The sequence below is a fragment of the Podarcis melisellensis genome (assembly GCF_964234715.1).
Source record: "Podarcis melisellensis genome assembly, chromosome: 7".
Lineage (NCBI taxonomy): Eukaryota > Metazoa > Chordata > Lepidosauria > Squamata > Lacertidae > Podarcis > Podarcis melisellensis.
In genome coordinates, this window is record NC_138539.1 from 1,001,904 (window position 1) to 1,018,424 (window position 16,521).

General features: G+C 53.9%; 1 protein-coding gene across 1 annotated transcript; it reads right to left on the reverse strand.

Annotated features, from left to right (window-relative positions):
- Window positions 1-2,472: 2,472 nt before the first annotated feature.
- On the reverse strand, window positions 2,473-9,509 carry LOC309373643 (uncharacterized protein). Its single transcript, XM_081917961.1, has 8 exons — window positions 9,379-9,509; window positions 6,981-7,036; window positions 5,726-5,776; window positions 5,187-5,243; window positions 4,553-4,588; window positions 4,154-4,288; window positions 3,382-3,426; window positions 2,473-2,977 (listed from the first exon to the last, which is right to left on the reverse strand). The coding sequence occupies exons 1-8, from the start codon at window positions 9,492-9,494 to the stop codon at window positions 2,847-2,849; spliced, it is 627 nt and encodes a 208-aa protein (XP_081774087.1). The 5' UTR covers window positions 9,495-9,509; the 3' UTR covers window positions 2,473-2,846.
- Between the last annotated feature and the right edge of the window lie 7,012 nt (window positions 9,510-16,521).

Below are 16,521 nucleotides of genomic sequence, written 5' to 3' on the forward strand. Positions count from 1 at the left end.
TTGGGACGGGGCTCCTCCGCCCTGCAGCAGGCCTGGTCACAATCCAGGTGGAGCTGGTGGCAGAAACTGGTGCCCTTCAGAGGTTTTGGACTACCTCTCCTGCCTGGCAGGGGCTGATGGGAGTTGTAGCCCCAAACACCTGGTCTAGTCCTATGTGCTTCCCACACCCACCCAGATTCTGGGGCAGGAATCAAAGACTGGCACTGCTGCCAGCCAGCCAGCCTCCCACCCTGCAATCTAGGAAGCTGCCCTCTGTCGAGTCAGACTGTCGCTCCACTTAGCTCAGTATTGCCTGCACAGGCTGGCAGCAGCTCTCCTGGATATCAGAGGGAATCTCAGCCCTTCCGAGAGAGGCTATCTGGGAGTTTCTGCTTCTGCTTGCACAGCAAATGGCATTCCAGTGACCCCCAGACTGCCTAGCTCATTGCTGGCCAGTTATGGGTCCTTGTGCAGACACAGCAGGAAACCCCTCTGTTCTGCGAGCTACTCCAAGCTCCCAGACAACCGGACTCTGCTTTGTTCTTCCTCCGCTTCTTGGGGCCTCACCTTCCATGCTGGGACACGTTCTCACACCCCACCAGTGGCCCAAAGGCCACAGAAAGCTCTGGCTAGAAACTTGCTTGGGCTGGCCAAGAAGCCAACCAAGACTCCCAAAGGCTGGGGTGAGAGGGACCTGGGGTACCCTGAGACCCAACACGCGGCTGGGACGAGCTGCCTAGGATCCGGAAGCGAAGCCTGGGGAGGAGGCTCCTGCAGCTGGAAGCAGGACACCAGGGAGCAGTGGGTCAAAGCTGCTGTCCCAGGTTTTGCTCTGCTAATGGCCAGGCTTGGTTGCTTGGCTGCGGACGGGGGAGAGGCCTTTTCCTCTAGGACACCTTCATTTGGGTTCCTGTGCACAGGCAGGCAGTGTGTGGCTTGGCTCGCTGACTGGAGCTTTGGCTTGTGCCCGCCCCTTGCAGCCTGGCACACCTGGGGCAGTGAGCAGGTTCCTGTTTGAACACAAGAGTCAGGCTGCATGGCTCTGGGGTCCCTTTCAACACCAAGGCTCTAGAAAAAGCCCCAGTCCTTGAGCCTCTGTGTCCGAGGAGCAGCTCAGGCCGGTGGGCATGGCTGGAGAAGAGGAGGAGGAGGCTGGGGGGCTCAGTGCGAACCGGGGCGGCACCTCCTGCTCCCCCAACCCCAAGCGTATCCTGTGGCCAGCCGTGGCAGGAAAGGAGGCGTGAAAAGCACAAGGGGTGGAGAGAGGGGAGTCTGCAGGAGGAAGCAAAGGCTCAGTCGGCAGCGCAGGAGCAGGCGGGCGATGGCTGTCCACTGGGGCATCTCAGGGCCTTCAGCAAGGGGGGGAGGAGGAGGAGGCAGCAGCGCTCCTCACATGCCTGTGGAGAAGAAAAGAGAAGAAGCCGCTCACTTCATCTCCCTGGCCTGGTACCTCACAGACCCCCACAAGCCTCTCAAGTGAGCCCTGGGTCTCCTGCATGGATCTCCCTTCCAACTCTGTTTCCGTGATTCCTGAGCCACGGCAGAGTCAGTGCCGGATCTGTTGGACCAAGGATGGTCCTTGGTGGTGTTTGGAGGGCGGTGGCAGTTGAAGGACCACCTGGGACAAGCCTCCTTTGAAAGGGCCCTGCAAGGGGGCCTGGAGCTGCTGCTTCGGGATGCTGAGTGAGCCCCCCCCCCCCAGGCTGCCACTGTTTTGCAGGAACACAGGGAATCGAGGCTCATGCCTGAAGTGTTCTGCCACAGCAAATCTACTTTTTTAAAATACACATTTTGATAGGACAAAATGCACCAGGAAACGCACTAAAATCCCTGGTGGTGGAGGAAGGGAGATTGGGATGGCACAAAGAGCGCTCCCTTGTACCACGTCTGAGCCCTGGTCCATCTAGAGCATGGGTAGGCAAACTAAGGCCCGGGGGCTGGATCCGGCCCAATTGCCTTCCCACAGACGGTCCAGGAATCAGTGTGTTGTTACATGAGTAGAATGTGTGCTTTTATCTAAAATGAATCTCTGGGTTATTTGTGGGGCATAGGAGTTTATTCATTCCCCCCCCAAAAAAATATAGTCCTGCCCCCCACAAGGTCTAAGGGACAGTGGACTGGCCCCCTGCTGTAAAAGTTTGCTGACCCCTGATTTAGAGCCCAGTATTGTCTACACTGACAGGCAGCTCTCCAGGGTGTCCAACCCTGCCTGCAGCTGCCGTTGCACGTTGAACCTGGAACCTTCTGCTGCCAGGCAGATGCTCCTCTGCCACAACCTGGAAACACTCCTTGCTGTACAACCTCCCCAAAATCCGACGGGAACAAATGCTCAATAAGGAAAGGGGGTCGTATCACCTTTGCAAGGTTCCTGCAAGCAAATCTGGTTGGGTGCCCAATGGGCACAACCTGCCCCACATGCCCCCTCTGTGTAGGCACGGGGTGGGCCTGGAGTGCATCAGGGTTTCCCCCCCAGACACGACGGCATGCCCACTTCTCAGGGCTCCATGGTGCCAGGGAGGAGGTCTTTGTTTCTGGGAACGGCACGTTCTGAACCAGCTCTGCTCCCTGACACTCGGACATGTGGACATGTGGCAAATTGGTGACCCTGCAAATGTTGTGGGACGGCAGCATCCTCACTGCCTTACGGGCTGGTGCAAGCTGGAGCCTGGCAACATCTGGAACACCCCACCCCTGATTTTAGGGGTCAGAAGTGCATTTCACAGTAGAGGCCACAGCAGCCTTGAGCAGGAACCGGACCCAACTGCAATGCCTTCAGGGGTCAAAAGTGGGGACATTTCAGGGGTCAGCATGAAAAATCAGGAGTGGGGCCCCAGTGGTGGAGAGCATTGGAGAGGCATCCCACTAACTCAAGGCGAAATGAACCTCAGAATCAGGCCAGCAGCCTGTTCTCCCAGGGGCCAACCAGTGCTGTGGCCCTTCGTGGGACACTTATCTTGGGAGGCAAGGGTCTCCTCTGAATCCACTTCATGGTCCAAGCCTGCGGAGGAAAACATCCCAGTTACAGCTAGAATAAAGGTAAGAGGAGCCTGTAGGATCAGGCCAAAGGGGGGCCACCCAGTCCAGCATCCAACCAGATGCCCATTAAGTGGAACCCAAAAGCAGGATTTGTGCGCAAGAGCCATTTCCACCCTTGTGATTGCCAGCAGTTGCCCTTCAGAGGCAGAACCACCAGGACTAGCAGCCATTGAGCCAAGCCTTGCCCCAGATGGGTCTCCCCTAAGTCTCCCACGCTGCTTGCCTCCCCCAGGACAGAGCCTTGCACAGCCCTCTCTGGAGGGGTTCTCCCCACACAGAGACTTCGCATCAAGCGCAAGAGACCCTCTGTGGAGTCACCCATTTTCCAAGACCCCTGATGTGACTCCCAACCCGGGAAGAACTTACTTTCTTGGGACTCGTGGGAATGAGCAGGAACATCCATGGCTGGACCTAGAGAAACCAGAGAGAGACAGAGGTCCCTTCCATATCTCACAGATGGGCACGTGGGGCTGAGAGGTGGCCTGGGCAGTGCTGGGTCTCAAGGACTTTCCACTGCCCTCCCAGGGTGGTTTACAAAGGTCTCCAAGGAGCCAGCAGCTCTTCTCCGTCCCCAAGACGGTGCCCTCCAGATGGACCACATCTCCCATCAGCCTCTGCCAGTAGGACCAGGTGACACTGGGGTTTTGAGAACCGACCCAAACATAGGAGCCATCTCCTAAGAGCTCCCCCCCCCATTTGATGGGCATTGCCATTCAATTGTTGTGCATGCGACCACATCATGCGATCGAGGGGCGGGGCTTACCAGGACGCCCCATATTTTATTCACGTTGGCACCCCTGGACCCGAACCTTGAGAGGATCGGAAGAGGCACTGGCAGGGCTTTCTGTGGAATCACAGCCAGGCCTGGGGGAGGGCTGGCTTGTAAGTCAGGGCAGCTGAGGTCAGAGCCCCCCATAAGAAGGCAATAGGGGAGTTGACAGGAGGGGTTGCTAGACAGTGGAAGGGTCTCCCTCAGGAGGTGATGGACTCTCCTTCCTTGGAGGTTCTTAACCAGGGGCCACCTGGATGCTTGAGATGAGGTTCCTGCATTGCCGGGGGCTGGACTAGATGACCCACAGGGTCCCTAAGATTCTAAGGACCCATGAGAAGGCAAGGGCAGCCAGACTGGCAGACGTACCACTCTGGGTGTCTCCGGGCAGCGGGTCCAAGCTGAAGGATCCGAGGTTGGAGGCATCACTGTTGAGCATCATGTCCCCGTTGACCTCATCTGTGTGGGCGCGATTGGCCCCTGCAAAGCTCACAGGGGGCACCTCTGTCCAGGGATGGAGCGAGAGAGGAATCAGCAAAGAGGGGCATCGCCTCTCGGTACGAGGGGGTCATACTGGGGGGCCTCAAAGTGAGCAGGGATGGTGCCAGCCCAGCCCAAGGCATTTTGCCACCTGAGGTCCAAAGGACAAGGTGCTCCCCACCCCTTGGCTGCTGGGAAGCTGCCTTGACTGGCAGCTGGGTCAGGCCTTGGAGTCGTGGGCTGGCAATGGGGGCAGCACACCCTCCACCTCGCCTGGGGGCAGCCTACCTGTGGTCATGGGATCGACAGGAGTTCCGATCTCACCTGTGGACATGGAGACAGGTGTTCAAATGATGCACGGCAGAGAGGCTGAACCCCAGTCCATCTTCTGCCTCCCCACAACCCTTTAGCCTCTAGACATTGGATGACATTCCAGTCCAGGCCTCCATCTCTCTGTGGGCTGTTGGTCAGGAGCCAAAGCGAGTCCCAAGCTTGAACAGCTCATTGCAGAACGTGGACCCACCCAGCTCAGGGGCTGAGCCTCTGCATGGCCAAGGAAGGTGTAAGGGGGGGTGGGGGTGGCAGCAGCATGCAACTCATGCAGGCAGCAGTTTGTGGCCAGCCTTGGACTGCTAGAGCTCTTCTCCAGCTGGATATTGTGAAGTAGCAGCAAGGGTGAGAGTGTCCCTGGGCATGAGCAGAGGGCATCGCTCTCACACCTGAGCCACCACAGCAATCTCCCCCTGACTTGAGCCATCTCTTTAGAGAGTCTTTAGCTGTGATTCCTGCTGGATGGGCAGGATATAAATAAATTATTATTATTATTATTATTATTATTATTATTATTATTATTATTATTATTATTATTATTGGCTGGACTTCTCTGATTCTCTGATCCTCTGGCTTCCAGGATTCCACTTACTTTCTCCTGAGGCCTCCGATTTACCGGAGATGATGGGCTCTGAGTTTGCCATGGGCTCTGCAAGAGACAGGGCGAGAGAGAGAAGCTGAAGGAGGGCTGGGGGTCCCGTGCGATGAAGCCCCTTTGGGCATTTCCCCCTCCCAGAGCCCCTCCCAGAGCACCCAGAGCCCCAAACAGGTTCAGGCCAGCTGCCCCCAACCTGGTGCCCTCCAGATGTTTTGAACTACAGCTTCCAGCAGACAGCACGGCGCCTGACTCAGGATGATGGGAGTTGTAGTCCCAAACATCTGGAACTGGAGGACTGCAGGGGGTCTGCTTTCCTTCCTGCTTTCTGGACCCCCCTCCTGGTTCAGCCTGCTGCTCTCTTCATCACAGGGGATTCTGGAGCAAGAAAGTGAATCCCTGGGACCCAGTCCTTTGCTCTGAGAGCTGAGCTGATCCCAGCAGCACTTGGTTCCTGCCCTGGCAAGTGGAGCAGCTGCTCTGCCTGCAAAGGGGAAGGACTTTGCCCCTCCAAAGTCAAGCCCCCTTAGACATACCTGTTGTCTGGCTGCCTGCGGGGGAAGTGGGACTTGGGGAGCTCAGGGGCTCTGCAGAGAGGGAGAGAGAAGCGGTTGTTTATTATCGTTGTCGTGGGTTGTGAGGGTCAGTCTGCATGATGCCCCAAGGCCCCTCCATTTCTTGGGGTCCTGTACCCAGCGAGGGATCGAATCGTACAGAGGAGGTTCCTGAACTAGTTGGTCCAGACTCTTTGTTAGACCAGGGGTCAGCAAACTTTTTCAGCAGGGGGCCGGTCCACTATCCCTCAGACCTTGTGGGGGGCCGGACTATATTTTGCGGGGTGAAATGAACAAATTCCTATGCCCCACAAATAACCCAGAGATGCATTTTAAATAAAAGGGCACATTCTACTCATGTAAAAACACACTGATTCCTGGACCGTGGGCCGGATTGAGAAGGTGATTATGCCGGATCCGGGCCCCCGGGCCTTGTAAGACCATGGCCTTAGCTGGCTGCTTAAGTGTCCTCATCAGCGCCACAAAAGCGTGAGCTGGGATGCAAGAGCTCCAACTAAGTGAGGGGGCCCTCCAGGCTAATGGGGGGGGGGCTTTTCCTCCACCCTCCCCTCCCCTGGCTGCTATTTAGGAGAACAATAGCCAGAGGATGTTCATATGAGCTGCAAGAAGGCTGGAAGCTGGAGACACAGAGACCTGCTTGATCTGTGCTGAATCCAAAGCTGCGACTAATATAGAAGCGGGATCTGTTGTGGGGTTAATGCTATGAGCCCCTCCAGCCTATGCTCATTGCATACATGTGCTTTTTAAAAAACCCTATACAGTGGTACCTCGGGTTACAGATGCTTCAGGTTACAGACTCCGCTAACCCAGAAATAGTACCTCAGGTTAAGAACTTTGTTTCAGGATAAGAACAGAAATCGTGCTCTGGCAGTGCAGTGGCAGCAGGAGGTCCTATTAGCTAAAGTGGTGCTTCAGGTTAATAACAGTTTCAGGTAAAGAATGGACCTCTGGAACGAATTAAGTTCTTAACCCGAGGTACCACTGTATTCTAAACTGCTCACCTTCTTCCCAAGGAAACTGGACAGTGGAAAAGTCCTGGGAATCCCTGGAGTCTCTCACCGCTCAGAGGTTGTGTATTTGGGGTGCAAGCTGCTTCTTTACTTTGCAGGATGCTGGCCAGCTACAAGTGCCTCTTCCTCTTTCCTTTCTGGGGGTCCCACACCCCCAACTTCAGGCCCCCCTCCCTCCACCCACCCAAGTGCCGACTGCAACTCACCATCTGCCACCACAATGGCCAGGAGCAGAACCGCAGCTGCCGTGAGCAAGAGGAACCTGCAGGGAGAGAAGGAAGAGGGGGGCTGAGAGTGGAGAGGGGGCTGGAGCATTAACATCAGAGTGGTTAAGAGTCTGAGCTTTGAGCCACACCAGAAATCTCAGCTCAGCCGTGACGTCCCTGGTCCTGCCTCGTGGCTTTGTTGTGGCTGGTTGTGCAAAGGTATGGGAAGAGCTTTAAGCGCTTAAATGAGAAATAATATCGTTTTAAAAGTTCATCAGGTTCTTCAGCAGCAGAGAGGGGCCTGCTGGGAAGTCACACCCCTGATCCCAGAAGTGGGGGGCATTCTGTACATGCTCAGTGGCACTCCCATTCAACTTTGTCTTCTAGGCTGGCTCTTGGCACTCAAAACGGATATTGGGAGTGAGACCTGAATCTCAGTCTGACTTAGGGTCCTCTAAAGTCCACACCTCCCCTTGTTCTGCTGCTCCATCTGGTACGCAGGATGAGACCCTCCCTGCCTGCAGACTGTCTCGCCGGAGTGGTACATGCTCTGGTTATCTCCCGCTTGGACTACTGCAATGCGCTCTACGTGGGGCTACCTTTGAAGGTGACCCGGAAACTACAACTAATCCAGAATGCGGCAGCTAGACTGGTGACTGGGAGCGGCCGCCAAGACCATATAACACCGGTCTTGAAAGACCTACATTGGCTCCCAGTACGTTTCCGAGCACAATTCAAAGTGTTGGTGCTGACCTTTAAAGCCCTAAACGGCCTCGGTCCAGTATATCTGAAGGAGTGTCTCCTCCCCCATCGTTCTGCCCGGACACTGATAAACATCTACCTGACATTCAGAAGACATCTGAAGGCACCCCTGTTCAGGGAAGTTTTTAATATGTGACATTTCAGTGTATCTTTTATCTTTGTTGGAAGCCGCCCAGAGTGGCTGGGGAAACCCAACCAGATGGGCGGGGTACAAATAATAAATTATTATTATTATTATTATTATGTGTTGCCAGCAAGTATTGCGTTGTTTGTTAGAAGCCCAGGAATTGCCAGAACCACTCTGGGGCTGCCTGAAGTGGGAGACACCCCGCCCCCCCAACAAGGCAGCAGTCTCCTCCTCTCCTGCCCAGCTATGATGGGGCACGATTCCCTCAGAAAATCTCCCGCAGAACAACCACCTGGCAGTGGAGAGGAGCTGCTGGAGAGACCCTGCCCACTGCAGAGGAGAAGCTGTAGAAGTGAGACCCTGCTGATTCCTTGATGGTGATGATTTTATTATTGATACCCCACCCATCTGGCCAGGTTTCCCCAGCCACTCTGGGAGGCTTACAGCACATAACAAATTGTAAAATGTACATAGCTGTCATATGCAGGTGAGTCCTGGCAGTTTTCCCTTTGCCCCTCTGCCTTCCAAGGGAAAACCTGCTCTTTAGTGATACATCAGAACAAATGGCAATCTGGGGAAAACCCAAATTCCTGTTAGCTCCGATTGAGCACTAAAGAGCAGGGTTTTTTCCAGGAGGGTGAGGGAAGCAGCAGAACAAGGGGAGGTGTGGATAAGCCAGTCTGTATATACATATGTTTTCATTGTGGAATCACTTTGGGAAGCTTTACAAGAAGCAATTCATAAAGGAAATTAAATGAATGAATGAATAAATAAATAAATAAATAAATATTCAACTGAACAGTGCTTTGGGGTTTACATCTTTGCAGATAAAACATATTTTTGAATTTGTCAATTCAAAGTAGATTATAAAGCATAGTGACTGTTAAATATTGCATTTTGGTCAACATTTGCAGGAGGAAATAATTAAAAAGTGCAATGGCTACTGAGCAACAGAATCAGCTCCCTGGGGTTCTAGGAAGAAAAGGAGTCTTTTATCAGGCCCCCCTGGAGATGCCATGGGGAACTGAGTCTGGGACCTCCTGAGTCCAAACAAAAGCTCCACGGCTGAACCACAGGCCAGGGCAAGAGCACAGCACTGGAGGGGGGGGGGACCCTGGCTTCCCTCTCCTCTGGGTGCCACCTCCCACACCTCCTGCGGTCCTGGGGGCAACTCAGCAGGTGCCCAGCCCCCGATGCACATGGAGCCTACTACAAGGCCATCATTCAGCAGGTGACTGACTCCAGACCACCCGCTGCCCAGTTGGGTCCACAGTTGGTCAGCTTTCTGGCCGACAGGCCTCCACCCCAGACACTGAGCCAGGCTTCCTGGCAGCAGATATAACAGGAGGGAAACTGAGAAGAAGAGAGAGAGGGGCGACTGACCTGTTCTGCAGGCTGCACCACACCTGAGCAGGGATCTAAACCTGGATTCACCTGGGGCAAACAGGTGCATGGACCCAGCCCACCCACAGGGCCCCCATTCTGCACCCAAGCAAAGTTGGCACCCACCTGTGCTGTGCCCGCATGATCCTGGGCATCTGGCGCTTGGGGCGGTGCTGGGGTCCAGTCTCAGGATCTCTGGGGGAGGCAGAAACACTCTGTGTGCTGAGCCACGGGAGGCCCATTATATGGGTCTGTCCCCTCCAGGGGGGAGCCGGCTGCGAGGGGCCAGCCAATCCAGAGGCGGGCAGGAGGGCAATGGGTGGCTGCTGTGGGAGGGGCAGAGCCAGAGAGGCCCCTGAGCAGCCCCTGGGCTCCCTTCCTGAGGGGCAGGGGGCTTCCTCCCCACCACACCTGCCGCTGTGCAGCAAAGGTGGGGGGTGTCCAGCCACGAGGGGCAGCCCTTCCTCGCCCTGCCTGACACCAGCCCAAGTCCAACCCCAAACCTGGGCACAAGTACCCCAGCATCGCCTGCTGCTCTCAGGCTGCCAGCAGCTCCTCAGAGGGGAGACTTTGCTAGCTGAGATGCTTTTAACTGGAGGGATTATTTACGCCATGATGAAAGTCTCAGGTGCCCTTCCTGGAGCTTGGCACCTGCTCCCCATCAATTAACCCAGGCAGCAAAGAGGGGAGTTTGTTCGGTGGAACGCAAGGACTCCTTTATTGGCACAAAGGACAATTGGGAGTTCAGTGTGGGGGGTGTGGGTGGTGCCCTCACTCGCTGGATCGGAACAGAGCTCTTCTGCGAAGACTGTGCATTGGTCAGTGTGCACTGATCTTCACACACAAAACAAATTCATTTACAGGCGTCTTCCAGAAGCCCATCCCCAAACCCAAAAGTTCCATGGCGATCGGCAAATGGTAATGGGGGCAGGATCGTGAAATCTGGAAGCCCCTAGTCATGAACCGGCATGTGGGCGGTGGATACAGATTCAGTTGTTCTGGCTCAAGGAAGGAGGCAGTTGAGCAGATCAGCAGATGTATCCATCACTGAGAGCCCTTTTTAGGATCCACTCTGCTCACCCCGAAAAGGTGCCCTAAACATAGTCTGCCTCCCTTTCCCCCTGACTGGATTACCGCACCCAATGGGGTCACCACTCAGTCCCTATTGTGGAAGGACGTGTGGATCCAGAATTGGCCTCCACAGTCACTTAGGGACTCATTGTTAAAACGGTGCTTATGGAAGACAATCTTACTCGGCTACGAGGGATCGCCAAAGAAGAAGTGTGGGTGCAAAGACTACAGAGAATAACTTTGCTTTGATGATGAATTATCTATACAGTGTCTGTCTGTCTGTCTGTCTGTCTGTCTGTCTGTCTGTCTATCCACCCACCCACAAGCCATGACTGTAGGAAGAGCCTGCCAGGATGGTCCAGGCCTGGGGTCCTCCCTCCTCATCGCTTGAGCAGATGAAGCCCCCCTTGCCCCCCCCAGCCAGATACACCTCTCCACACCCCCCCCCCAGCAATGCGGAAGGTGCCAGCAGCAGAACAAAGCTCCCTTTGTGGCTGTGGAGCATCTCAATGCACTTTTGTTCGGGGCCTCTCTCGGCTCTCCTGGATTAAAGGCTTTCTCAGGGGTGACACAGGGCCTGTGGGGCTGGATTTGGTTGCAAGGGCTGCCTGACTGCCTGCCTGCCCCCGGCGAGGACTGAGGCAGCTGCAGTGGCCCCTGGCACCCAGGCTGCTCCTGTCTTCCACTGCCTCCCGCAGTTTGGTCAAACTCATGCTGGTAGCTTTGAGAACACTGTCCCACCATCTCGTCCTCTGTCGTCCCCTTCTCCTTGTGCCCTCCATCTTTCCCAACATCAGGGTCTTTTTCAGGGAGTCTTCTCTTCTCATGAGGTGGCCAAAGTACTGGAGCCTCAGCTTCACTATCTGTCCTTCCAGGGAGCACTCAGGGCTGATTTCCTTCAGAATGGAGAGGTTCCTGGTGCCTTTTTAAAGTGGTGCCAAATGCAGATCCCCACTGGATGGAAGACTGATGGGAGTGTGGAACCAAAGCAGGATCTCTCTCTCTCTCTCTCTCTCTCTCTCTCTCTCTCTCTCTCTCTCTCTCTCTCTCTCTCGTGTGTGTGTGTGTGTGAGAGAGAGAGAGAGAGAGAAAGAGAGAATGTTAGAATTAGCAAAATTGTAGAGTTAGAAGAACACCCCCGTCATCTAGTCAACACCCTGCAACGCAGGAAACTTAGCTACAGCTTGGCAGAGCATGAGACATGTAATCTCAGGCTCATCCGCCAGACTTGAAACTGCCAAACCTATCATACTCCGGGCAGGATCAAAGCCTTTGTCTTTACACTTTCAAGCCCACCTTGGGCAAAGGATTGCTACACTGCAGAGGGGGTGTGTGTGTGTGGACTAGATGACTTGCGAGCCCTTCCCGCTGGCTGTGACCGCTGCCTTCTTCCTGCTTGCAAGTCCAGGCCTTAGGAAGGCGACTGGCCTGATTCTTGAACCGGGAGCAGCAGCCTTTGATGCGCATCTCTGGAGACAAAGGGCTTGGAGGAAGGAGAAGGCCTGCTTCCTAACCTGGAAATTTGGCCCCCGGACAACGCAGCCGAAGGAGCGGGGAGCTGCTGGGGGTGGGGGTGGGTTTCCTGCTCCCCCTCCTCCCCCCTGCCTGGAGAACACTGTGCAGACCCCGGGCCGGCAGCTGGCCGGCAACCAAGCCGGGGCGCATGAAAGGCAGCCGCCAGGCTCCCCGTCGGCTCGTAAAGCCTTCCCCGGGATCAGCTCTCGCCTGCAGCCATGTGCGCGGGCTCCAGGGAGTCCCCGGGGCCTGGCCCTCCGGGACGGGGCTTCTGGCACCTGGCTCCGGGCGGGGAAAGGGGGCCAGCTGCGCGAGAAGCCCCGACGCACCGGAGCTGGCTGCTGGCGGCCGGCCGGGCAGCGCGCAACGAGGCAGCGCGCATTCCGGGCGCCTCCCGGTCCCAGCTGAGCAGAGCGAGGGGAGGCTGCCAGCAGGACCCCTGCATGGGGCGGGAGGGCGACCTCGTGGGCAGAGGAGAGCTTCGGGGGCACCCGCCCCTGCCCCTCACTAAATGCCTGGGGTAACTTAGCAGGTCGAGCATAAAATTCTCTTTTTTAAAAAAAAAATATTAAGAATTTCAACATAACAATTTATCAAAAACACATCATCCTCGTTCCCCCCCATTTTCCCCTCCCCCCTCCCCAAACCAGAACCCCCCTCCCCAACTTCCCTCAATTCATCTCTCTGGTTTTTCAGCACATGTTAATCTCAGCATATTATAAAATTGTAAAGATCCTTAATTTATCTATCTTCATGTTACCAATAATAAATTTGTGTATGTTTATTCAAAACCTGCCAAGGTGTCCAGCTCAATTTGTTGTTTCTTTAAGTACTTTGTAAACGGTTCCCATTCTTCTTTAAAGTCACAGTTGTCCTCGTTACAGTTTGTGTGTCAGTTTCGCCAATTCCGCACAGTCCATCGGTTTCTCTTGCCATAGTTCCTTTGTCGGGATTTCCTCATTCTTCCATCCTTGTGCTCTTAAGACTCTCGCCGCCGTTATCGCAGACATGAAGATATTTTTCAATTTCCTTGGCAGGTCTTTTCCTACAATCCCTAACAAAAATGCTTCAGGCTTTTTTACAAATGTTAGTTGGAACATTTTCTTCAACTCGTTGTATATTGAGCATGTGACTCTTAACCTCAGGGTTGCAGGTTTGAGCCCCGTGTTGGGGAAAATATTCCTGCATTGCGGGGGGTTGGACTAGATGACCCTTGGGGTCCCTTCTAGCTCTGCTATCCTGTCATTGTCAACGCAGGCATCTTGCAGGCCTGAAGCATGTGTCTCACCAGGTTAGTTGTCCCTGGGGGTACAGCTGGGCTTCTTGACATTAAAAGATGGCAATAGAACAGACTTCCTCGACGGAGCACCCTCCAGAGGTTTCGAACTACAGCTCCCACATCCTGACTGGGGCTCGTGGGAATTGTAGTCCAAAACACCAGGAGGGTGCCAGGTTGGAGATCCACAACAAACTCCCTCCTGAAACCTTTCTGCTCTAAGCAGTTGTGTAGTTGGCTCCCCCTCTTTGCGCCCAGGTAGGCCACGGGTGCCCCCCAGGGGTCGGGAAGGGGGGGCTTTTAATCTCCTGAGCAGGCAGGTGTAGCCTGGATGTCTGCGAAGGGCGGCAGCCCCTCCCTCCTGGCATTCTTCCCCCCACCTCCCTGGGCCTGGCAGAACAAGGGGCTCTTTGCTCCGGGCTCAATGCGCTTTTGTTCCCAGATGAAAGGGTCTCTAGGAGGGGTGGCTCAGGAGATTGCAGAGGGTGATTGGGCTCTGGGGCCTCCTGAGAGTGTGGGGCTCAGGGGGGCTCTGGAGGCAGAGCCGCAGCCGACATCCTCATAATGACAGGCCAGCTTGCCAGCCAGCCTTGGAGTCGCCTCCAGTGCTCTGGCCCAGAAGGGAGTGGACCGGCAGCAGCGGCTGCTTGCGTGACCCCCCCGCCTGGACCCAAAGGCAGAGGAAGGGGCTTCTCTGGACCTCAACTCAAGGGCAGGAAAGTGGGATGGACTGTTCACACAATCCATCTGCATGCAGGTTGCCTGTGGGAAGCAGAGACTCCAAAGCTCATATTTCAATGTTGCAAGTTGCATTCGGAAGGTTTTGGGAATTGGTTCCTGCAAAACTACCAAGGGGACCCCTCCAACATGGGGGTAGGGAATGCCCCACCTGGATTGGGGTGAGGGGTGCCTCACATCAGAGCAGGCTCAAGGCAAAGGGTAAGGTTACCATAGCTTCCGTCATGTGCGCACGCTCAGAGGATGACCTCCAAACCATCCTAAATATCTTCACAAAAGCTTACAAAAAGCTTGGCCTATCACGCAACATCCAAAAAACCAAAGTGATGTACCAACAAGTACAAATTAACCCCTCTGCAGCACCACAAACCCAACTCAATGGTGTAATGTTGGCAAATGTCGACTACTTCTCCTACCTGGGCAGTTATCTTTCCACAAGGGCCAACATTGATGCTGAAATCCAGCATCGCCTCAGCTCTGTGAGTGCGGCTTTCTCCCGATTGAAGTGCAGAGTGTTTGAGGACTGGGACATTGGCAGGGAAACCAAAACGTTTGTTTACAAAACTATTGTACTACCAACCTTACTGTAGGCTTGTGAAACATGAGCTACTTATAAATGCCATCTACAATTCCTAAAAGATTCCATCAATGGTGTCTCTGAAAATTGTTACACATCACTTGGGAAGACAGGCGAACTAATATCAGTGTACTGGAAGAAGCAAAGATCACCAGTGTCAAAGCAATGATTCTTCATGATCAACTTCGTTGGACTGGTCATGTTGTGCTGATGCCTGATTATCGTCTTCCAAAGCAACTACTCTATTCCGAACTTAAAAATGGAAAGCGTAATGCTGGTGGTCAACAAAAGAGGTTTAAAGACAGTCTCAAGGCAAATCTTAAAAAATGTAGTATAAACATCGACAAATGGGAAACACTGTCCTGCGAGCGCTCCAGTTGGAGAACAGTCTTGACCAAAGGTGTCATGGACTTTGAAGACACTCGAACTCAGGCCACAAGGGAGAAACGTGCTGAGAGGAAGACACGCTTGGCTAATCCACACCATGATCAGCTCCCGCCCAGAAACCCATGTTCCCACTGTGGAAGGATGTGTGGATCCAGAATTGGCCTCCACAATCACTTACGGACTCACTGTTAAAACTGTGTTTATGGAAGACAATCTTGCTCAGCTACGAGGGATTGCCAAAGAAGAAGAAAGAGGGGTGCCTGTCAGGCTCAGCACAGACAGGTGTGAACCCAATTTCTTGAGGGGGAGCAAAACCATGTTAGCCTTTGCTAGAGCAAAGAGTCTTTGTGAGACCTTGAAGGCTAACACATATGGTGGTGGCAGCGTTTGTGGACTACGGCCCACTCCCTGCTTCAGTCATTATGCCAGAGAGGACTTGAAAGTTTTCAAAGTGCCCAAGACTTTGCGCTGTCCTTGTGGGAATTCAGGCTCTCGGGAAACAAGCGCAGTCCCTTTGCACAGCTTCCTGTGAACTGAGTGCTGTTGCTGTGCTTAGATCTGCTGGCGTCGCCAGGTGAGAGCGCTGGTCCTCAGGTGGAGTTTTCACAGCGTGAAATTAAACCCAACCACCTGCGAACCACTGCCACTGAGAGGCAGAAGGAGGCTGTGCCTCCCAGTCCACCCCCCCTTTAATTCCAGTGATTATGGAAGGCATGAGAGGGTCATTTCTAGAGGGCGGGTGGCACAGCCCACACAGGACAATGGGCACACTCAGCCCTCTTGCCAGCGACGCTGCCTCCCTTCTCTTTTGAGTCCTGCTGCCTGGAATGTGCCCCCCTGCACACATCCTTCTGGGTGCCTGGCTGGGTCTTTTTGGGGGGTTCTGCTGCCCCCTGGGAGCTCTGTGCAGCACTGCAGATTGTGTCTGGGCTCTACATTTCTCGAGGAAATTGAATTTCAGATCTCTTTCGATCTGCAGCTTCTGCTAAATACAGCACAGGCAGTGCCAGATTTATGTATAAGCTAAACAAGCTATAGCCTAGGGTCCCACTCTCTTGGCCCCCCCCCCAAAAAAAAATTAAAGGGAAAAAACCTGGATGTATATTTCCAAAATATAAGATAACAAAATAAAAATAAAACCTACATACAGCAACAGTGTTTTGTATTGTGTAGGCTCCTATGATGTAAGTCATGGGCCCCACTTGCTAGTCTGCAGAACACAAAAAACAATGACAATTTGTTGTTGACAAAGGACAGCTGGACATATAAAGGTCCCCATTACCTTCAGAGGCTTAGGACCTCATCAAACCTCAATCTGGCCCTGAGAACAGGGAATCTCTTTTGCTACCCCATGTCAGGTACCCCATGGGTTGTATTTTCCAGGAAAATGGTATGTTTTTCTTTATGTGCATGATGTAAGTCCCTGGGAGTTGGTTGGGTCAACACCATGTTGGTTGTTGTTGTTGTTTAGTCAGTTAGTCGTGTCTGACTCCTCGTGACCCCCTGGACCAGAGCAGGCCAGGCCCTCCTGCCCTGCTGGTAGCACAGGACTATTTTGAGTGGCACCAAGTCATGGGTCTGAGGTTATGAGATTCGGCCAGATCCTATTTTGCTTCCTCCTAACATATAGGATTATTATTATTATTACTATTAGAAATAATAGAGAAATGGTTACGGATGTGACCTTAATGCCACGGGGTGTGAA

Bases quoted from the DNA above. Each gene is read 5' to 3' on its own strand.
- LOC309373643 (XM_081917961.1), bottom strand. From the start codon at position 9,494: ATGGGCCTCCCGTGGCTCAGCACACAGAGTGTTTCTGCCTCCCCCAGA. The intron at 3,427-4,153 runs GTACGTCTGCCA...TGGTTTCTCTAG, and splicing joins GCCCGGAGACACCCAGAGTG to GTCCAGCCATGGATGTTCCT. The intron at 2,978-3,381 runs GTAAGTTCTTCC...TTTCCTCCGCAG, and splicing joins TTCCCACGAGTCCCAAGAAA to GCTTGGACCATGAAGTGGAT.